The sequence below is a fragment of the Leuresthes tenuis genome, unplaced genomic scaffold, assembly GCF_036924035.1.
Source record: "Leuresthes tenuis unplaced genomic scaffold, fLeuTen1.0.hap1 SCAF_20, whole genome shotgun sequence".
NCBI classification, from domain to species: Eukaryota; Metazoa; Chordata; class Actinopteri; order Atheriniformes; family Atherinopsidae; genus Leuresthes; species Leuresthes tenuis.
In genome coordinates, this window is record NW_027325374.1 from 21,450,791 (window position 1) to 21,475,053 (window position 24,263).

Sequence of the window (24,263 nt, forward strand, 5' to 3'; positions counted from 1 at the left end):
TCCAGTAGAATGGAGTGTGGTAGGTAGGTAGTTGGTGGGTGTAGTTATGTCTGGGTCTCCTCACTTAGCCTCCAGATGCAGGGATCCTATATTATTCTGCCTAATGCCAGCTCCTCTCATCCACCAGTTCCAGGTAGTTGATTCTGATGAGCCTTAGCCTGATTCAGATATCAGCTCATGATCCTGAGATAAGAAACTGTGTAAAATGGTGTGGTCACAAGAGCAAACATGGGACAATGAACAGTAAATCTGTTGTAACTTTATTATGTTTAAATGTGAGACAAAAGAAGTTAAACCAAGGTTGTGTCAAAAATTGTTTCTGGGAGCTGAGCTGTCTTAACAGTGATGACGGCATTCATTCGTTAGATTTCCATCCTTCCACTAATACGGTGTTTCTAGTACCAGCTCCAAGTTACTAAACATCTTTACATTCGACTATTTAGGCAACAAATATACAAATAAGTCAAGCCTAAGAAAAGAGGTGAATTATTGGGGAATTATTAATTTATTTTTAATTATAAAAGTGCTGTTTTCAAGAACCATGCAGGATTTGCTTCATACTGAATATACTCGAAGTTCAAGTAAAGCAAATTCAACAATTTGCATGAAAACATGTTAATCTGATTTAGAATAAATGGTCTGATCTATCAATCGGTGTCTTCAGCAGACACACCCTCCCCATCTCAGAGCACAGAGATTTACTTGTGATTTTGTAAACCAATTCTATTTACTGTGTGATAGTTTCAATGATTTGTGTTTGGCTGACTTGTTATTATGCCAGAAAAGTTTAGCACACCAAAACTTTGGTCTCACTATTGATTGGCGTTTCAACCTTAAGGCCTTCCTCAGTTCAGATCAGTGTTAGGAAGACAAAGGCACTTGTTTGTTATATAGGCCACACCATAGTCACAAATCTGATTGTGATTACATAATCAGTTTTTAACACCACAGGATGAAGAAACCAGGTTTGTTAATAACATATTTAAAGCATGTTTTTATATACATATTTGTCAGACAAAAATATTTCAGAAAATCCTTAGGGTGGGTGGTGGGGGCGTCAGAAGGAACGGTCAGTCAGTTGTAACGCAGGAAATTACACTTCTGGCCACTTCTGGCTTTCTGAATTTGCCATCTACCTCCCTGAATGACATCACATTTTTATTATGCATGTTATCAGTGTACATTCCTCCTCTGAGCGCAGGCCTCCACCTAAAGACAACATTGCTATTGTAGGATCCACCTTCATCTATATAATGAGTCATGAAGTGAGCTGTTTATCAGTCACATTTGATAGGAGCTTGTGCAAACAAAGTCTCGTGTTTGGCAGACAGGGATCTCTGTGTGAATTTAATGTTATTAACATTAATACGAAGAGGGATTAGGAACAGGATTAAGTGATGATTACTACATTTTCTCATGTAATTGTGTTGTTATGTGATGTCAATTGGATAGTTTTGTTTAGTGGATTATGTCATTTTTTTGTGTGGTGCTATTATGGTATATGTTAGCATTTTGAAAAATCTACTCATTTGCCTAAATAAGTCATCTGCGAGTTATAATTATTTACTCATGTCAACCTCAGGTCATGTTTTGTCTTTATTTGCGTATTGTGGGATTAATTTTTCTTTTAAACAGAGTTCTGTAAAGTTAGTCGTCAGTGTCTTACCTGTAGTAGTCATTTGTCCAAACGAGGGAACGAGGGAAAGAAGCTTTTCTGACAGACAAGCCAACGCTTCTCAGAACTGGACCACCACAGAAGCAAACGTTTTGCCATGTAAAACAAATTAAATTATTTAATAAAATCTCAACGGTTCGGCCAAGAGCTATGTTGTAGATTTATACACGATGTCACATCTGTATCCAACTGTTATTTACTTTGTCACTACATTCTCTCTAAAATGTTTGTGTAGCAATGTGTACTGTCGTATGTTCCAAAATCCACCCGTTTGCAACATTAATCACAGGCTCTATAATCCCATTCTCTCAGTTACTGTTGTTAAAAGTACTCTTATCAAGCGTACAGCTAGAAAAATGCATGCATGTCAATTTTTTCAGCTATTCTTCTTTAAGAAGAAAAAAAAAAGGTTTGTGCTGTGAACAGATTCAGCTATTACACTGGACTGCCAGTTCACTTGTATAGATTAATCACTGATAATAGATCTATTATGTAAAATCACCAGTAATTATAATCACACAAGCATGTGACACTGCCTTTGTATGCCTAATTATTGTTTACCTTTTTCGAGTGATACTTACTTGCTTAAAATATAATGGGAGTGTTTTTTTCCCCACTATGTCTTCCAAATGTCCCCCAAATGTTGTACAACTTTTTCTCAGGAAAAAATCCTCTTGCAGTGTTAGTAATGTAATGCAAAGCCTGTGCCCGACGTGAAGAAGATTCAGTGGGATCTGTTGGCTTCCTTAGCAGGGCTATTTTTCATTAATCTGAATTATTCCAGGGTATAAAGTATTAGCAATTAGACTGTCAGGATATATATGTATATATATATATATATACTGTACATGTGTTGTGAATTGGCACTTCATTGATAAACTGATTTAAAAAAAAAAAAAGGAAAAAAGGGGGGGGGGGCTATGACTAAATACTACTTCATATTAAATTCTGTTGTTGTTTTCTTTATTTTCCTGAACTCTGTTTTAATCTAACCTTTTTCTGCCCTCTTCCTTTTTACAGGTGATGTGTGTCTCTCCTGGTACTTCTAAGGACAGGCTCTCCTCTTTGCTGTTTTCTAAAAACTCCAAAAGACTGAATAACATAAGTGTATGAACCAAAGTCACTTTTAGACAACTTCTTAATCAGGGAAGAGCCCTGCAACCACAGTTAGCAGATGGGGCTGTGCACAAAGGAAGAAAATGTCTATCATTTGTACATAGCAAATTTCTATTTTTTATGTGCACATTTTTGTGGGAGATGCAAATTATTTTTGTTGGGAATAAAGTTTAAAAGTACCTGGAAGTAGTTGTTTGTGAGTGACTGATGCTATCTGATAACAACAAAGCAATGAGTGGCAGAAAAGGAACACTGTTTTTCTGTTCTCTTCCTGGTCTGGTTTCCACCTGTTGCTGTTCAGTGTGGTTGGTATGACACATGAAGCTGATCTTAACTTTTGAAAGGTGTAAATGGTACCTCTCTGGGTCCACCTATTTGATATTAAACTATGCAGAGAAATGTGTTGGTGCCAAAACATATTGCCAGTAAATTTTTACTTTAAACCTGTCAACCTCAGATATGGCCAGTATGTGTTGGTACAGGGACAGAATATGTTTCTGAAAAAAGCCCCTCCCAGTGTTCGAGCTGGACAATCTCCTCATCATTAAGAAAGCATTTGTTTCCTGTCGGACAGTGTCATTTAAAAAAAAAAAAACTTGAGATGTAGATACAAAAAGAATGTGACCTGGGTGCTTCCTTCTCATGAGTCTCACTGCAGACTCACAGGCGGCACATAGAGAGAGAGAGGAAGAAACAGTACTTAGCAACCACTCCCGTCATGGATTTTAGCACTTATATCGGCCGCTGCCTGCTGTTTTTCCTTCTTGCTATCCTCCTGGATGCAGTAGGTCTCATCCTGTTCTTCATTGGGATCGCTGCTCCCCTCAGCTACTGGGATTTCTTTGTTTTCTCTGGGCCACTCCTCGTATTCTTGAGCCTGGTGTTCTGGATCTTCTGGTATGTGGGAAACCTAGAGGTGTCAGTAGAGGAGATGCTTCCTATATGAGGATCTTCATTTGCCTCTTTATTGGCAGCATTGAGCCATTCACTGGCAGAGCTGGAAAAGGAAACCACAGCTACAGGTGCATACCGTCACTGTTGCAATCAAAGTGTGTTGTGAAAATCAGGATTTTCCTTTAACAAAGCTCTGTCCCCGTTTCTTTAGGGTGAAAATGCTCAGCTTCTGATCTGCCTGATATATGGAAGTGTGCATGCTTGCTTGACTCTTCAAAAACAGTGGAATTTATCTTGAAAGGACAAACATGGAGACATAATCGGAACAGACATTCGAATGTTGAGCACCTCAGACTAAGTTTAAGGAAATTCTTGAATCTGGTGGAAGACATTGTTGAAGAGACGTGGATATTTGCACAAAGACTCTTAGTTATGGCTCTGAATCTAGGCATTGTTAGACTGTTACACTATTCATAGACATATTCATTTTTTAAATGTAATTAAAGAAGTTCATGTGGATATTGTGAAATATTCTTGTCATAAATAATAAAATACCAGTTATTTGTAACTTCAAACAACTTACTATTTGATTAAAATGATACATCACAGAGACAAAGAAAGAGTGTAACGGCCACCAAACCAACAGATGCACTACATAAATAGCAAACTGCTATATTTTTGTATGTTTCTCAGGTCATTTTAAGTTATTATTTGGTCATTTAATCTTAAATTGTGGTCAAACTGCATCATTTTGTAGTTGTCTTAACTGTGTGGTGTACACATCACTTTGGAGGCTTTTTGTCATAGTGATCTGTTTCTTTGTCATTTTATCTTGTTTAAATTTTGTGCATCATCTTTGGACATGTCCCACTTCTCTGCAGTTATTCATCTTGTAGTGACTATTTAACAACTCTTTTGTTAAGTTTATTGAAAAAGGGACTTGATTAACATGACCACTTCAGTGTCGGGTCCCAGATTCCCAGTTTATTCCTTTGTCCTTTGGTGGGTTTGTGTGTCATTTTTCATCTCTTTGTCGTTGATTTGCATCTCTGTAGTTGCCTCCTGTCACTTTATAGTCATTTTGTGACAATCATATTTAGTCATTTTTCACATCTTTCTCATTCTCATTTTGCATTGTATACAGTCATTTGATTAGCTTTTTAACATGAAATGTTTGAAGTCTACTCTGAAGACGTTCTTTTGCTAACAAACCTAACTTTCTTTACCTTCCGAATGGGGAAGTAAAATAAATGCCATTCCTTCAGTTCTCCTCCTACTCTGACTGCTTGTTCATGATGATGAGTAAATTTTGTGTTTAATAACATATATGTTTAATCAAATGATTGGGATATTGAATGTTTTAGACATCGTCTCATTCTTGACTCAACCTTGCCCGCTGTTTGCACTTCTACTTTGTTGACAGCCTGGTGATGCTATCCGTCATGTTTCTGTTTAACTGATTTCCATCTTAAGACCGTTGTTCCCGATCAGTGTCTGGTGATTTTCTTGTTGTGAAATCTGATGATTGGTCGCTCAAGCCATTCAAAAGAAACCAGTCAAACTGGGTCCTTTAGTTACAGGCTAAAGAGCGCTCTCATTTTACATGTTTGCTTTGTTTGAGAAAGACAGAGAGAAAACATTTCCCCTCTGTGCTAAGCAGCAAATATATGTTTTGAAAGCTGATTGCACAGAGTTGTTTTTAGCGAAATGTTCTCTGGTTTAATCTTTACCTGAAATATGCCACATCCAATTTACAGAGCAACTGATTTCTGAGCTTTGCACCATAATAATTAATAATTAATAGTCTTTAAAACCACAGCCACAACAGTAGAGGCTCGACAACAAAACTAACAAACACAAGAAAAAACAAAAGAAAGATTTTAGGAAGTTTCATTTTGGATTTACTAGTTCACAGCATATAATTCTGCTTCTAGTAGATCGAAAATGAAGTTACATTGTCAGTTGCCTCAGAAGTCTTTGCACAACCCATAATTACTCTGATCAGTCTCTTTTGAAAAGCTGCTGTGTTTTCAGGGAGCGGGACCACGCCATCCTTCAGACTTGCACAAGGGGAGTGTTTGGAAATGTGTCAACAGAGCATTATTAATTCATAACCTCAACCTCACTGCTCAGGCAGTGCCAGGAGAATTACTGAGCTGGTTGACAGGTGACTCCAAGGTGTCACAATTGCACATTCAGGACGCTGTGGGTCTTCAGGTTCCACCTCACACCTAACATATCTCTCCATTACTTGCTGTACACTACGTAGCCAGCTCGCACACAAAAGCACACGTACACCTGGGCTGGGTCAGCTGAACATGACACTGTGACTGAACACTGCGGTGACAAAGGCGACAGGGATTAAGTTCTGCGAGCCTTGTCTGTGTTGTGTTGTCAGCGTTGCCAACACTTCACACTGCAGCAGCATTTGATGTGATGAAAATTCAACATGAAGTCCAGAGAATTAAGGAAACTATGATCACTTCTGTACTTCATTATAATTCAGAAAGGGGTGTTCATGAATACTTAATAATACTTCATTTTTGTTTGTTTTTGTTCATGTGTGAAAAACTAATTAAACCCTAATTGCTTTCATAGGAATTAAGAGGTTAAATAGCAGCCAGGTGCTGCTTGTCAAATGCACTTAATTAACTGATCATCAGCAAGTATAAGCACCTCTGTTAAAGCAGAAGTTTTTGCTGAACTGGAGGATTCAGATATGTGTAAACACAATGCCAAGGAGGAAAGACATCAGCAATGAGAAGCAAATGTTGCTGCCAATCAATCTGGGGAGGATTATAAAGTATAATCCCTGGTGTGGATGTCCCAGCAAATTTACCCCAAGGTCAGACCGTGCAATGCAAAACTCAGTTAGCATGTTAAATGTTAAAGTTCATGACAGCACAATTAGAAAAAGACTGAACAAGTAGGGCTTGTTTGGGAGGGTTGCAAGAGAAAGCCTCTTCTCTCTAAAAAGAACATGGCAGCACAGCTTCATTTTGTAAAGTTACATTTGAACAAACCACAAGACTTCTGGAAACAATGTCCTTTCAACAGATGAGACCAAAGTGGAGACGTTTGATCATAATTTACAGTAACACGTTTGGAGGAAACCAAACACAGCATATCAGCACAAACACTTCATGCCAACTGTAAAACACGGTGGCAGAGGGATGATGATTTGGCTTGTTTTGCAACCATGGGAATAGGACACTTTGCAGTCCTTGAGTCTACCATGAACTCCTCTGTATACCTATTCTAGTATTCTAGAGTCAAATGGCCAAACAAAACCACAACTCTACAACAGAATGGTTAACAAGAAAAAGAATCAATATGTTACGATTTTACGAAGTCTAGACATCAGTACATAGAACTTTGCATAAACAAAATCTCAATGTAATGAAGCAATGATGTGTAGGTGGATTGAAGGATTGTGAAATTCCACCACTTATCCATGGTTATGTTATATTACATTACATAACATACGTAAGGTATGACGAGAAACCGCAACTAACTGTCAAAGATTAATGCAACACTTAAAAAATATGCACACACAAAAGCTAAGATGACAGAAAATTCAAAATCCATCTTTGTTTAGCAGTACTAAAGCAGCAATGAAAAATAAATAAACTAAGGAGGTCAACATTGACCATTTCCAGGGTAAGTCTTTTTCAGCCAATTGTTTTCTTTAATAAATATCAGGTATCACTAATTTCTTTCCTAATCTCAGCTATTTTCTCTACACATTTAGAATCTATTACAGATTTGTTCAGCTGCATTTCCTGGAAATTAATTTCTTGCTTAAGGATTTAATTTATCCCTAAATTTCCCTTTCACTGACTGTGTCTTGGGTTCTCAAGACATTAATGAGCTCCCACCTCTTTTAAAAGCATTTCATTAGTCTGATTTCTATGGAGAGAGATGCTTCCCATTATTAAGAATTAAGAAATAGTAAACGTTTGCTTTAATTAATCAATTATGAATATTCTATTAGTTATAATAGAAAAGAGTACCTTATACGCAAAATATGTGCCTAATGTATATAATGTATATACAAAAAAGTAAATTAATTAAATACATTTTTCAGGCAAGGTATGGAACTTGTATATGGAACATTTCGATAAGTGCATATATAATATTTAAGACCTTTGCAAATATGAAATGTAGTGATCACCGAAGCGCCTCAGACAGTACTGCAAGAATAACAGCAGATGGCAGCATATGACTGATGTTTCAATGCAGCTGAAGCCCAGTCTGCTACTACTACTGTATGTTAGTACTGAAAAATGTTTTGTTCTTTTTCTTTCCTTCTTTTCAACAATAATGGTTAATAAATGGTTAATAATAACAATAAAATAAAAGGTTCTGAATTTAGAACGAACATTGACACGTGATTACATATGACAGCATTACACATGATAAAATCTTCACCATTTCTAATCATTTCTAATCAAACAGGCCTCAGAGCCAGGCCAGCACATATGTAGCAACCTTGTAAGATGCAGCCAGGTACGTCATACGTGGAATAGCATACAGGAATATCTGTTCCAAGTGTGGGTTGATGGAGTAGCAATTAAAAGTGACAGCAACGTCAAGAAGAAGGAACACGAGAAGCTCGAAAAATACCAAAGACTGAAAGAGGGAGTTGAAAAGACGTGGGAAGTGAAGGCAACATTGAGCACTCAGGGCCGTGACCCCCAAACTGAAAGAGTAGCTCCAACAGACCCCAGGAACACCATCAGAGATCTCTGTCCATTCAGGCCAGAGTATCGACATAAAAACAGTATCCAGGAGGTTCAGTGGGTAGATCCCTGCTTACAAAACATAGCGTCTGTGCTAGTGGGGTCCTTACAACAGGGAACAAACAAACACAACTTCCAAAAATTTGAAGCAGTAAGACGTCAACTTCACTATTTCTATTTGGACAATTAATCGCATGAAATGAATACCTGTGATTTTATAGGCAAAAACGTAAGCTCGGGAAATCTGGGGATGAGCCAGGCTTCTTAGCTTTCGATTACCCAACCAATTTAGTGTCTTCAAACAATATAGTTTCTTGTGTTTACTTCAACTAACAGTATCTAACAGAATAATTTAAGTTCATTTTGATGATAAGCAACATTATATCATAAGATGTTCAAGCCACAAACGATTTTTGAATTTCATTTAAAAAAATTAAATGAAAATAAGATAAACAACCTGCTGTAGAGCTAAAAGTAGCTTTCCAACATCAGCCTGGGAGTGCATTCTAATTTGAGTGCATTCATTAGCCTACTTCTATTTTCAAACTCTTGTCCACTGCCTTTTTTTCTCTCACTCGGTCTCTCAGAAACATAATTAATTTTATATATACATTCGTACTTTTTACGGTAACATTTCAGCTGGAAATGTATGGCTTAACTTGAGTAAGTTGATAGCTTTGGGTTTTACCCATGGGTATAGTTGGAATTACGTCATTGAGAAGGAGCACATGGGGCGTAAGTTTTTTTTTTTAAGACAGGACACTTCTTGAATATTGATGTATTCTTGATGTACATCATGTCTTGGACTGAGAAGATTCGTGGCATCGGGCTATGAGTAATTCAGCCTGCCTCTGAGCCACTGTCAACTCATTCTGCAGTAATTTACACGACCTACATCCACAGACGTTGCGCCAGCAGCGTGGTGGCTGTTGTACTACAGTTAGTAGACCGAAGTGTGGCGAAACGGAAACAACGGCTGTGAAAGCCCGTGTGGAACTGGAACCTCCAAGTAAATTCCACATGGTGAATTCAGGTTTACAGAAAGCTACTCCGTGTAGCTACATATTCTTTTTTCTCGTTTTTCTCGTTTTTTTCAATTATACTACACAGGATAGAATAAACAGTCCAAAGCACTGGTAAAAGTACAAGCAAAAAAATTCACAGATAAAGTTGGTTTATCTATTAATTGAGACTGGTTGTCTCATTGCTTAAGTCCACATCTGATTATTTTATGTGACATGTAGAACTTATAACAAACTTTTATCCAACTGTATCAGCTGATAGAAACAGGTTAATGTGCTTGAACATTAATAATAATAATAAGAGGACATTTAATAAAGATTATTTTGTTGATATTAACTCCACGATAAACATTGGATGTTTCTTGGAGGCCTCAAGGTTAAGAGAAACACCAAGAACAGCAACATCCCCAGGATCTGGATATAATAATGGCATAAAAGTACAACTTTTGCTTCTGATAAAGGAGCACTGGGCAAGATATGCAAGCCCAATTGTTAAATCATACAAAGAGAACATATCAAATGTTGACACTGAGAAACTTAATCGCTTCTTCAAAAATAGAATGTCCTGATGAATTTGAGGCCAGCAACATGACAATAGCATGTTTAAACACTGTTATATCACTCTGTCCATTAGGCCAGATTCACATGTACACGTTTCATAGCATCAACTGCCTTGCTTCTAGTTCACTTTGAATGGAGTGACGTCTTACATTTGCAAATTTAACTCTGTATCTGTTACTTTACTTTCTCTGGCATAGCTTGCGGTGGATTTTGGTGGAAATCTCAGCATTTATCACCAGCAGAGACACCAGTCAATCAAATTGTCTGATTTACCATGCATCTAATCTTTTGACTGATTGTCGCAACAATTCCAAGCATCACGCCTGCCCACCATTGAGCTACAAAGCATTGCAATGTGCCCTACAACCCAGTTTTGCAGCAAAACTTGAGAAATATGTTACAAAATTCACATTTTGAGGGATTTAGGGATGGCACAAATGACAAGTGTCAAAGTCTAGATTTAGTCCGCTAGTGCCTTCAAGTTTATCTTAAAATGTCCTTTTTGGATTTTGTCTCTGTTTCCTTGCACTGTTTCATCACTGTTTTATAAATGACAAACTAGTTAGATATTAAAAAGTATTTGGTCAAGGTTTTTAAAACAAGGTGGTTGAGGTTAGAAAAACATCATGACTTGCACTGAAACTGACCCTGTTATAAGGTATCAAAATAACCTTTTCCTGGATTATAAGCAGCTGAGTCCCACCCTCTCAGCTAAACACCCAAAACTTGTCGGCTACATGAACCAGACGTCCTTTTAAAACATGAAAGTCATGCTGTGGGACACGAAAAATATACAGACTTCATATTCATCAACATGTTTATAATTAGGGATGGCTCAGGTAATCCTGAAACATAGTTAAGCTGCTATAGGCTTAGACTGCTGGGGGACCTCATCTGTCACACCTTTCCTCACTTTGCTCTCTTTTTCCCCCTGTTTAATTTCTCAAATGATATTATGTACATGTGACATTATTGTGGTTATTAACTTGTGTTTCCCTGTTCCAACTGATATCCTTTGAATGGTGTTATGGTGTTTTTTCCCCCTCTTTTCTGTCTTCTCAAACCCCAGCTGGTCGAGGTGGATGGCCACCCTTCCTGAGTCTGGTTCTGCCAGAGGTTTCTTCCTGTTAAAAGGGAGTCGTTCCTTTCCACAGCCGCCTCAGGCACGCTCAGCACGGGAGATTGGACTGAAGACAAGTTTCTGTGCAATCTATTGGTTTCCTTAGGTAGGATATTGTTTTTTAATTGGCTCTATATGAATGAATTGGATTATTTTGAAAATAATTAATTGGATTATGATTACAATGAATTGAATTCCAATTGGCTTGAATTGGACTATATTCATTAAGTGCCTTGAGATGACAATTGTTGTAATTTGGCACTATATAAATAAAAAACTGAACCCATGTCTTGAGCAATGATGGATTTTTGAACTGTGCAGTAACAACAAGTTGATTGGTTTCTCACTTCTTTAGCCTGGAGTACTCGGAATCCATAATTCCCCAAAAGAGTTTTAAAACATTGATTCATCAGATTTCAAAACATCATCACAATCATTGGTTTTCAGACCATGTATACTGAGGTTTCTCCAGTTATTTTAAAAATGTTATGTACCACATACTGTAATAATGATAACAATAATCTTATTTTGTTGGCAACATTCTAAAATTGAGAAATTTTTCCTTCACTGCTGTACTATTTGCCCACACATCAATTACAGTCTTCTGAATTCCTTCCAATCTTTACTGTTGCCTCTGAGGCTCCTTTTTTTCCTCCGAAGACTTTGTTGCCCCTTTCTCAGCTTTTAGAAAATGTGATGCTGACATTTACCTTTAAATCAGCATATACAGTAACACACTGCTATCACCAGTGGTGATAAAAAAAATTTGAATATTAAATAATGAATAGCTTGAAGGAATTTAAGCGTTACATAAGGCCATGTGAGCACATTTAATTCAATTCAATTCAGTTTTATTTATATAGTGCCGAATTACAACAAATGTCATCTCAAGGCACATATAGCATCATTTTTTGAGCACCAGCATTTTACTTCAGTTGTTCCAAAATCAGGAGATAGCCTATGTGTCTGCATGCTGTCACCTGAAAAAAGAGTGCTGCACCCGTTATCTTTTTTAGGCAAACTGTCACCCAGGAAACCAGGAAACTAGAGGAGATTTGGTTCTGATCATGTCTGTGTATCACGAGTTGAACTTATACGCACTTATGATTTGCTAGACAGAATTTATCACAGCAAACACAGTAGAGCCCATCTGTACAAGCAGATGGTCTGGACACAGAATGTTGCTGGTGAGTGTTGCAAGCTTGTTGTTAGCTGTGTTGTCAACACTGACATGAGTAGGAGCACTTTTGTATAGACAAGGGGCGACGTTGAAGGTTTTCCAAGTGTCCTGGCAGACTTTCTCAGGAATAAATACAATGTGGTCACACGCCCTAAGGAACCACCCAAATACATCTGTAATTTGGCTTTGAATAAATTAATCATGACCCATGAATGTGGAGCTGTCTGAGACAATAAATGAGTTTCATACAGTATTTGTATATATCTTTTTATTCCATGGTGATGGCAACACATGCAGATGCAATGGCTGGTAGCACGCTTAAATTTTGCTATATTTTTGTTTGATTTTCTTTTAATTTAGAATTGAGTACTAATAACTTATGATTTCTTAACACAGATATACTGTATGTTCTATTTAAACTCACAAGTCAGAATTTGAGTACGTTCCCAATCAGAGAACTCAAACTCAGAACGTTGGAGGAACCTCACCAGCTCCAATCTCAAATTCCAGGGCTCCATCACGCATAAAAAGTGGTGATGGGTGCAGCTGTAAACAGTTAGATGTTAATTAGCAATTCTGTCAGTTTGCATTTTATTAAATCAGTCGCACACAAAATGCTAATCAATTTCTGTCAGTGAAAATGTTGCAATGGTGTTTATATGTGCAAAATACAGCGAAATGTGTTGTTTTCAACTTCTAATGCTAATAATCACTAGCCTGGTCAGTGAACAATATTGCATTCCATTTGAATTCTTAAGTCTAAATATCTAAGCAGAAAGTCAGAGGGACCTCATCAGTCTTGACCTCAAAATCCAACACGACTCTCTGGTGCACAAATAGCAATGACAGCTCAAGAAATAAATTGTTTATTAGTGCCTCTGTCAATTAATGTCTCATTAAATTCATCACACAAATAGCACTGTCCAGCATCTAAGAGCGAACATGTTGCTATGGTGTTTGTATGCACAAGGTGTTGTTATCAGCTTGTCAAAGCTAGACTGGTTACTCAGCAAATCACTCTGACTTGCATGTGGTCAACTTTGGTGTGTGGTGTCAGTTCTGACTTTAGGGGCAACTAAAACACAGAATAAATCCTACCTATCTAGCTTGCAACTGAAACACAGTCAATTAGGTGTGACATCATTCCCAGTTCTGAAGTCCAATTTGCATGGCAAGTAGAGAGTAGTATAAGTTACCAAGTCATGTTGTGCGTTGTTAGTATGCACATTTTTTTCTTTTAAGTGTCATGTCACGTTCAATACTGTAAAGGGTTGACATCAACTCTAATTCCATGTTGTGAAAAAACGTGGAAAAACCAAAATGCTTATAAATGAGACACAAATTTGGCCACAGGATTTATACACAATGCCATGAGATCATGTTGGTTCAGCGGACCATCAAACCTTCTCTGTTCCAGTGTCCTCTGATCAGCCAGTGAGAGCAGCTGGACCAAACATCACTGCAAGTGGAACGTCTGACCCTGAACAGAGACAGAAAAGCCCAGATATGGAGTTAAAAGAAGTCAGCATAGACCCTGGGTTATTCCTCTATCCAATCCAATTTACTTTTGGCATATGTTTGGTCACTAGAGAATGGAGTGGATGGGATGAGACCATGGCCCTATCACAGCTCATGTGTGGACCACATTTACACTGTCAAAGAGATAGAGCTTTATTGTATCTGGTGATTTTAACCAAACCTTCCTCAGAACCATTTCACCTAAATTCCATGAACATGGTTACATATACACAAGAAGAAATACCACTGACATTTATAAAGCCCTCTAAGATCGTCATCCTCAGTGGCTGGATCATGTTTTCATGGTTCTATCAACTCAGTGTCCATTCAAAGATTGTGTTTTTTTTGTTTAAGAGTTTTATGTCTAAGACACTGGAGCCACTCCAGACTACATCTCTGGTTTGGTTATGTGATCTTGTGTTGTGTAATGATAAATAAACTAAAACTTGAATTTGTATAAGAAATTTTGAAAATGTAGAGACAGAAGAACATAGGAATGCCTCTCAAGGGATGAACATGAGGACCAATAGGTGAAACAAATGTTTCCTCTTCAAAGTTGAGATCAACAAATTCCACTCCTTGAAGTCGCTTCGCCGTATTTTGCATGTGTCCGTCCATCTGCGTGTCACCTGCACTGCAACCGACCTCTATTTTCTACGGCTATTTTGTATTATTGTTGTCATTGGTAAACACTACACATCTGCTTGCCCAGGCAAGATTTTCATTGGTGGAGAAGATTGTCTATCGCAAGACTTCCGTCCGTTTGGCTGCTTTTGATTGGTTGATGCTGCTCTTCTTTTTTTTTCTCCCTCTTCACGGTGCTGGGTCGGAGCCGCTGTGTCCCCGGTCTGGCACGTTCCTAGCTAAATTCTCCACGGTGTAAGATTGGATCCCCTCCCCATTTCAATAACCCCCCCAAATATAACCCCTCTTCAGATCCCTGCATCCGCTTCTAATTTGCGTTTAGCTTACATCTCCAAATCTTTACTAGACACATTGGAAGATGGCGGTGGTAAGCGGGATGTCAGGGTCGGCGGTAGCCCGGCTGGAGGGCCGAGAATTCGAGTATCTGATGAAGAAAAGGTCGGTGACCATCGGCCGGAATTCTTCTCAAGGGTCTGTGGACGTCAGCATGGGGCACTCCAGTTTTATATCCCGACGGCACCTCGAAATATTCACCGCAGGAGAAAATGGTACTGGCACGGGAGAATTCTATCTCCGGTGCCTTGGGAAAAACGGGGTGTTTGTTGATGGGGTGTTCCAAAGAAGAGGGGCTCCACCTCTCCAGCTTCCACGAATGTAAGTTTCATATTTGCTTGACGTTCAAATGCATCTGCGGATTAATGCATTCATGTGGTTATTGTGTTGTTATTGTTTTGTTAGCCCGCAGCGGTGTTGCACGTGCTGTGTCAAGCAGCACCAAGCGTGATCCGTGTGTGTATAGCAACAACGTCACATGAACTCTCCATGTTAGGCATACTAGTGTAATAGTGGTTGTGTTCTTTACCAAATCCTAAATGTAACTGAACTTGATTCATGACTTTGGAATATTAATTTTTTTTCCCGGTCTTGAAGTAATCCATATACCGAGGGTTATTTGCACTGCCACCAACTTTGTTGTGCCATGTTGAGACTAGTTTGTAACATTGAAGTAATAGTAGTTGAATTTATCTTTTATAATCGAGAGATTTGAATATGCCGAATTGTAAAGGATTTTCAAACACATCGAACAGTCTCACGGGGTGTTCTTTGATGCCTGCATTTAGTAAGGTTTGAGCACGAATCAATAAAATGGCCGAGTTGTAGTAAGGTTTGGTTGAACAAATACTAAAAATGAAAGCACTGGCTTTGGGGTCAACCCTCAAGTTCTGTTGTCCCCGCCTACACCCTTCAGGTTGAACTCAGGCTGCCATAACACAGGCTGGAGTATATTTTACTTGGAAGAAGACTGTATTGATACAGTCATTAATTCACAGTGTAATTTACTGATTTAAAAAAAAAAAAAAAGAGGAAGTTAGGATACAACAATAAATGCCAGGTTTGGGCTGTAGTTGATGTCAGTGTCAGCTTGTTCCCATCTCTGCATATGTTTTCACTGCTGGCTTGTCAGTTTCTTGTTTTTCTTTTGCAAATCAGAAAAAGTTTATATGTTGTGGAAAACATTTACTTTGACATTTATTGGATTATAGACAGTATAAACCCACAATATTTCAAGTTTTGCCAACTTTTTTTTTTTTTTAATGCGCATTCATTTTTAACCGCACATTTCAATAAAAGTTGGAATAAAAAATGTAATTTTGCCAGTTATTTTTATAACTCCTACAGGATGTTCTGGCGACGGGGATACCAAGCAACGAATAATTTGTGGGGTGTGGGTTTTTGTACTACTTTTCGTTTCAAAATTCTTCCGACGTTCTCTGTTGGGAACACCTCAGGACTGCATGATGACCAGTCCAGTACCCGTACCCTCCTCCTCTTCAACTGAGCCTTTGTCATACGTCTTGATGAAAAATCCGTGGACTTCCTTGGAAAAGGTCCTGTGTTGAAGGCGCTCCAAAATCTCAATGAACTCTTTTCATTAATGTTGTCGTCGAAAAAAGCAAATCCATACCGTCGCAGAGACTTGTGGCTAATAATCTGGATGTCTTTGGTCTGGAGCACATGCTACCTATTTCTTCCGTTAAAAAAAAAAAATAAAAATCTTGAATACCGATTGGTCTGACCACAGTGATGGTCCAGCCCAGATGCCTCCGAGCCCAGAGAAGCTGACGCCGCCTCTGTGCAAGGTCAATGTAAAGCTCGTTTTTCACACGGTTATGTCCGAGGTGGCATTTGCTCATTTAAGTCTTGTAGTGCTTCACAAAGGATTCTCACAGTGATCCCTTACCCATATTAATATGTTAGCTACTGATGAATGATGGTTCTTGATGCCGATCAGAAATCACTGGTGTCCAGCTCAGACCAACTGGAATTCCTTACAGTATTCCTCCTAGAATGGTTAAATGATATTCTGCACTGCACAGGGAGAAATATGTAAGTCTCCTCCTATCTTCCATTGAGGAAAACAGTTTTTAAACCCTAAATTTTCGTCACACATTTGTTGGCAAACTTGTGGACTTTACTCGTCAAACATTCTGTTTTGATCCTGTCCCTACTTTTGTGGAATGTGTAGCAGGTCTTAATGGCAAAAAAGAAATAAACTAAATATCTTGGATTTGAACTGTAAAGTTTAAACAGAAAGTGTTCCATACTCTTCCACCTTTTTCAGATTTGGAGTTAATATTGCCACCACTCCTTTGTGTCATTCATATTTAGGTGTCAGCAAGTAGTGCAAATATAGCCTGCCGCGTTAATAATAAATTATACATGTCAGACATGATCTGTAACGTAATGGTGTTAGTGTATGTCCATATTTAACGCTGTGAAGCTGACCCTCAGTGCTCCTCTCTGGGCTTCATTTGGAAAACCTTGGCATGCGTTTTGCCAGGCAGGAGGTTTTTCTGTCCAGTAACATTGTAAAAAACATCATTTCACTAATGGAAATATGTCTGCATTCAACACACTCTTTACGCTGTCTTCTGTGTTTTTTTTCTCTCCCTCTTTTAGGTGCTGTTTTCGCTTCCCCAGCACAAGTATAAAGATCACATTCACCGCCCTGTCTAACGACAAGAAGGAGCCAAGGAACGTGCCGGAATCACCGGTCAAGCCCGTCCAGCCCCAGATTTCCCCATTGACCATTAACATTCCTGACAACATTGCCCACCTCATGAGCCCACTGCCTTCACCTACTGGCACCATCAGGTAGGTTGCGTTGAAGGCAGAGTTTTCTTACCCAAGTCATCGTTTTGAGTGTCCCAACTCAAAAAATACGTCTTTAATCTCTTTTGTAGTGCTGCAAACTCCTGTCCATCAAGTCCACGGGGGGCGGGACTCTCAAGCTACAGGACGAGCCGAGTTCTCGCTTCTGACCTCATAGGAGACAACTCCCAATCAGAGAATGACAAGGAGGCCTCAGGTGAAGACAGCCCAAAGGTGAGAACTGGCCAAAAGGTGGATGAATACAAGCTGCATTAGAGGATTCAGTGTGGATGTTTTAAACGGGAGGTTGCACGATGGCCGCAGCAGACTTCGAGCAGTCGTGATGGACTCATACTGTGAATGTCACTGATTGATCATTGAGGTCTTAAAATCGCCCAATCCTCATGACTGTACCAGACCCAGACTTTGATCTTGGATAAATTTTATGGTGCATCCGTGCGTGTTTGTTCAAATCATCAACTTCATCCCTACAGCACATTGATTTAACTTTGTTTCTCATCTTCCACAGGATGACTCTAAACCACCCTACTCATATGCGCAACTAATAGTCCAAGCTATCACAATGGCTCCAGATAAGCAGCTAACACTGAATGGAATATACACCCACATTACCAAGAACTACCCTTACTACAGAACAGCTGATAAAGGCTGGCAGGTCAGTGTCTTCACTATTTTTATGCATTTTGTCTGTGGGTGAACAGCAGTGCAGGTGTTACTCTCACAGTCAGAACACAGGGTCCATGTAGATATGTAAACTAATGCAGACGGATCGTTTAGAGATGGAATGATCCGTTACCCAAAGGTAAAAAAACTTTACATCTTTTACTTTAATCTTGTTTACCGCTCCTCTAATGAGTGCACTTGGAGCTTTTTTCTCTTTCTTTACCTCTGGGTTTTGGATGAATATGAGGAGGTCACTCCAGGCGTTGATAATGTAATGTCAGTGAGTAGTTTGACTCTTCATTTGTTTGTTGTAATCCTTCATCTTAAACTAATGCTGGTTAACTCTCCTGCAATCTCCTGCCGCCTCCACGGCTGACAGCAGAGGCAACAGCAGTCGTGACAACAAAGGTTTAAAGCGATAAAACGTGAATCTCAGATAGTTTCACAGCAGGGCACAGATACATCAACAGCCAATCAAAGTGTGTGAAATAAACAGATTTTGAGTGAAAATAGCTTCAGCACCCTTTCTAGTTTTACTGCCTGTGTAAGCTCTGCGTGGCAGAGCCCACACACCAGTGAGCCCTGCTGGGATGCAGCAACACACCTCAGCAGACTTAATTAGCCCGATCTACACAGAACCTTAGACCTCTGTCAAACTGCAACAGACCCAGGGCTGAAATACATTTTTAGTTCCAAGAAAGAAAAGAAAAACAGGTTCTTTAAGTTGTGGGAGCTGCTGATTAAAATGCACCCCAGAGCCAGAGGTGTTCAGCCAGCCTCTAAGCTCTGCTGATAGCAATCTGATTACTTCTGTGACACAAGCCCAGTCCACAAAGACCCACCCGACAACCAACTGTTGTTAAGGAGGTAGAGCATCAACCACTCAGAACGTTGGTAATTCAATCCCTGGCTTCCCCAGTCCGTTTGATGTGTGTGATGGATTAAAAAAATACCAGAAACTCTGTATAAATACACTCCATTTCACTGTTTGAACAGAAAATGAAGAACATTTTAAGAGAGTGTTGCAAAGCTTAGCAAGCTTTCCATGTATGTTTTCTGCACACACATATATACATATGTATATGTATAGTGCTATAATATAGAGTAAGATTGAAATATTCTGACCTTATTTAACTCGGACGATACTCGACTTGCATCAGTTGAACTTTTACTAAACTCTTTATTGTTTCCATTAGAACTCAATCCGCCACAACTTGTCTCTGAACCGATACTTCATCAAAGTTGCCCGCTCACAGGAGGAGCCGGGCAAAGGTTCGTTCTGGAGAATCGACCCCGCTTCAGAGGGGAAGCTGATAGAACAGGCCTTCAGGAAACGCAGGCCCAGGGGAGTGCCCTGCTTCCGGACCCCTGTGGGGCCTCTCTCCTCAAGGTAACGCTTGCTGAAAGCTACATTTATAAATATATATATTAATAAAATTAAAAGGGCTTTCGTGCCACCTGGAAAGCTGTGTGGAAGGTCTTACATGACAGTGATGAACAGTTTTCCCTTTTTTTGTCCCAGGAGCGCCCCGGCCTCCCCCAACCACACAGGGGCACTGTCTGCCCACTCCAGTGGGGTCCAGACCCCAGACAGCTTATCCAGAGAGGGCTCCCCAGTCCCTATGGAGCCAGAGCCAACCCCACCACCACCCACTACAGTCCAGCCCAAACTCGCCGTCATTCAAGAGGCCCGCTTTGCACAGAACTCCCCTGGTAACGCACAACAATTTTTAAGATTTTTAGCAGAGGGAACTAATGCACTGATGGCTCTTTGTTGCAAACATTAGGTGACACGGCTACTTTTTTTTTTCTTTTAACGGTGTATTGTATTTGAACAATAGTTGCAGTAAATTTTCCCCCACACTCTGTCAGGCTCCCCACTCGGCAACCAGCCGGTGCTCATCGCCGTGCAGCGCCAGATGCCTCAAACGACCATGAAGCCTGTGACCTACGCCATGGCAACACCAGCCATCGTAACAACAACAGTTAGTTCTGCCCCTGTCATGCAGACAGTACACGTTGTGCACCAGATCCCAGCTGTCACCGTGGCAACCGTTGGCGGACAGTCCACTTCAACCGTGAGCCCACAACCTCAGGAGAACGGAGGAAGAGAGCACCAAGAGATCAAAGGTGACTTCCCATGGACCTCAGATGGAAATGTTCTCATCGGATATGATGTTGAGAGTGCACCCTGTTTCATGGTTTTTGTCCCCGTTTACAGTAAAAGTGGAGCCAGTTCCATCTATCACAGCTTCATCTATAGGCGGAGTCAGTCGCATCATCCAGAGCTCTCAGGCTGCTCCCTTGACAACCGTCACCATCGTTCAACAAGCCCCACTCGGCCAGCACCAGCTTCCAATAAAGGCCATCACACAGAACGGGACTCATCTGGTGCCTATCAGTACTGCAGCTAACACAGGTGACACACACACAGCCATACCATCAGTTGTCAAATATATGATTCAGTACTTAAGTACTTTTTCATTTTTGTCTGGTATTTTTAATAAAAAATGCAGCTTTTTTTAAGTGTTGGACAAATTGTGACTAATTTCTGTTGAATGGCACCAGACCTACCCTGCCAGCACAAGCACACTATCATATTTTCCCTAATCTGCCTCATGCCCATTAGAGCAGCTTCTTGTGTTAATGTGAACTAATATTCTCAGTCACATCAAAGTTCAACCTAAATAAAAACACGTCCCCAAAGGCAATTTTATCACACCATGTCATAAAACCAGAGACTGCTGGTTATGGAGTTAGTGTTAGCTGCTGTTATTTCAGCCTCTGATTCTGATTCACTGTGTTGTCTAATGACGGTCAATGAAAAAGGTAAATAGAGGTTTTATTGGGATTTCAGCTGCATTTAACTACAGTATATGAAAGCAGAGGCAGTAGGAGAGGCAAACAGATGTTACCTGCTGACACATCTGGACTTTTAGTAGAAAGCAAATACCGAGTGTTCTATAGTACTGTTACATCAGAATGAGAAATGTTTTTAGAGACTTTGCCCAGCCCTAATTCTTAACTGAAAGCTTTTTTTTAACGTAAATTTTCCCCATTGCAAAAGTATTTCTTATCCGATTTCTCAATTAATCGATAAACTACTCGATTACCTTAATAACTCTTTGCTGCAGCCCTAATGATAACTAATAATAAAGGCCATGTTAAAAGGTGACTTTGATGAACATATTAACTTATTATATAACTTAACGGTCAGAGACCACCCCCTCTAACAGCATAGTTTCTTCAGCCTTAGTGCCATGGCTGCAGCAGTCTTGTGCCGGGGAAAACACTCCTTTTACTTTGTTTCCTACAGTTGTGACACTCATCACACTCCATAAAGACCAACGTTTTTTTTATAAAGCCTGTACTTTCTTTTTTCTTTCCACCAGCAAACCCTCTTCATCTCTTGGCAACTCACGCCTCAGCCTCAGCTTCCCTCCCCACCAAGAGGCAGAATGGAGAACTGCAAGAGCAGCCCGAGTCTAAGAGAGTGAAAACGGAAGAAGAGAATGGCGGAGCAGCAGCAGCCGGCAACAACAACGGCACCACGGACAGAACCGGTGACGGCAGTGACAAGTAGCCCCTCCTCAACTATTCTTATCCACATCCTGGGCCCTGCTGTCCTGTGCGCGTTGAGCCTCTCACCCCCCCACCCCACCCCTCACCACCGCACCCCACCCCTCCATCCCACCCGGTGTCATCATCTTCTCCAAGGTGCCAAAAAGAAAAGGACTACAGAATGTGCAAGCCCCTCCCACTTTCCCTTCCACGTATGACGGCGGTGAAATACGATGCAAAAACTAAAAGACCAAATTGAAAATAGAAAATAGAATTGAGGCTGATGACTGTGAATCCCCTGTGTTTGAGACCCAGACAGCAAGAAGAAGAACAGAAAGTAGGGGGGGGGACTAAAATGTTCAGATTTCCAGATAAAAGAAAGCAAACACTATGTATACGAGCGAGGAGTCTCGACACTTTCCCAAAGAGGATAGGGAGGTTCATCCTGGTAGCATTAAGACAAGCGCTTAACTCTGTGTTGGATAGAAAAAGCACCCAAGTGACATCACAAGTAGTGTATTTCACAAAGGGAAGTGTGTGAGGACATGTGGACATTCCCATCTTCGGCAGCTAGCCTCCACGTCGACCTACCTAACCCAGTCGTGAGTAGATATGCAGTATTCCGTTGTATCTTTGGATCTTTTCTGAGTGTTACTTCGTTTCCCAAGGCACAGATACTATGTAGTAATAATTAAGATAACTAAACGCTGTAAGTGGGGTCTTTGAGAACATTTAAACATCTCGACATGGTATTTTTGGGAATCTTTTTTCGTTGTTGTTGTTTTTGTATGTGGACTGTTCGGTGAAATGAATGTAGTCTTTTGTTTTTTGGTTGTTTTTTTTTTTCTTCCTCTAAAGAAAACACTACGGAGTGGATGCTCTTCTTTTTTTTTTTTCCCTGCTCAGTGATGCAAATGAAATTTCTTTATCGCTGTACATCAACAGATTTTTTCATATTTTACAAATATCCTATGAAATAAAAAAAAAGTATATTCCCATGTGTATTTGACCATACGTGTCATCGAGCTTGCATGTTACGGATCTAGAAACAAATGTACCAGAGCAGATTATCTGAATATGGAGCAAAGAAAATTTAGACTGAATCTACGCTATATGATTCTGACCAGTGCTGCACTTAACCTCTTAGTTATTTTGTATTGTTTTTCATTTGTATTTGTTCGGTTGATTTCCCTGTCATCATTGGCTGTGTTTGTTACCTTTGTGTTGAAGTTGGCAGTCTCTTGGCTTGATTTATTTTTTTTTATTCTGTTCTGGCGACTTTAAAGTCTATACAGATTGTATTCTGTGTTACACCAGGAAAAAACAAGTGATAGTTGTTTGTTCTGCTTCAGTGGATAAATGCTTTTTTTTTTTCTTTTTTTTTTTTTTATAAATTTATTTAAAACTACTTCTCAGTTTGCATTTCTTTAAGTAAACGCCTTCTCTGCTGAGCAAACGCAAACTCTATTTCTGTCTGTTATTTCTTTCTGCCGGGGGAGGTTACACTGAGTGTTCCTGAAAGGAAGACTGTTTCGCTGGAGTGTGAAAGTTTCTGTTAACGTAGTCTTTTTCCTCAAGGAAAAAAAAACAACCCGACAAACATTTCCAGTCCTGAGTCGTGCTGAATGTATGCCAAGGCATTGGACTTCAGAGTGAAGTCAAACTGCAACAGGAAATGACTGTTGTGAAAAAGAATGTGCACCCTCATCATCACAACATGATAAAACGTCACCTGCTTGTTACCAGGTCTTGAACTTACGTAAATGCATCGTCAGAAGAGCAACAGCACATGACATATTACAATGTCAATTCATTTAACAAGCTGGGATAGGCTCCAGACCCTGAATTGGATTAAGTGGGGATGGAAAATGGATGGATGGATTTCATTGAACAAAAACTAAACCATAAAAGAAGAGAAATGGTGAAAACTAACTCCACTCCATGATTAAACAGCTGGTGGATCCACCTTTAGCAGCAATATTTTGAAGTGGTAGTTTTGTGGATGGTGTCACCTGTTTGTCACATTGCTTCAGGTCATGGATGTTGATGAATATTTATTTGCACACAGCTCTCTTAAGGTCCCACCACAGCATTTCTATCAGGCTGAGGTCTGGACTTTGACTGGACCATTGCAACACCTTGATTCTTTTCTTTTTCAGGCATTCTGCTGTAAATTTGCTGCTGTGTTTGGGATCATTGTCCTGTCGATGACTCAGTTTCAGCCAAACTTCAACTGTCAGACAGATTTGACTCTAGAATACTTTGGTATCCAGAGGAGTTCATCGAGAGTCAATGACTGCAGAACCAGCCCAGATCATCAGCCCTCCACCACCGTGCTTGACAGTTGGTATGAGGTGTTTGTGCTGATATGCTGTGTTTGGTTTCCTCCAAA

General features: G+C 39.8%; 1 protein-coding gene across 1 annotated transcript; it reads left to right on the plus strand.

The window, feature by feature from the left end:
• The first annotated feature begins 14,647 nt into the window (after window positions 1-14,647).
• On the plus strand, window positions 14,648-23,315 carry foxk2a (forkhead box K2a). Its single transcript, XM_072373423.1, has 9 exons — window positions 14,648-15,127; window positions 17,435-17,629; window positions 17,719-17,860; window positions 18,156-18,302; window positions 19,507-19,700; window positions 19,833-20,023; window positions 20,183-20,440; window positions 20,532-20,729; window positions 21,703-23,315. Exons 1-9 carry the CDS (start codon window positions 14,832-14,834, stop codon window positions 21,891-21,893), a joined length of 1,812 nt encoding a protein of 603 aa, XP_072229524.1. The 5' UTR covers window positions 14,648-14,831; the 3' UTR covers window positions 21,894-23,315.
• The last annotated feature ends 948 nt before the right edge of the window (window positions 23,316-24,263 follow it).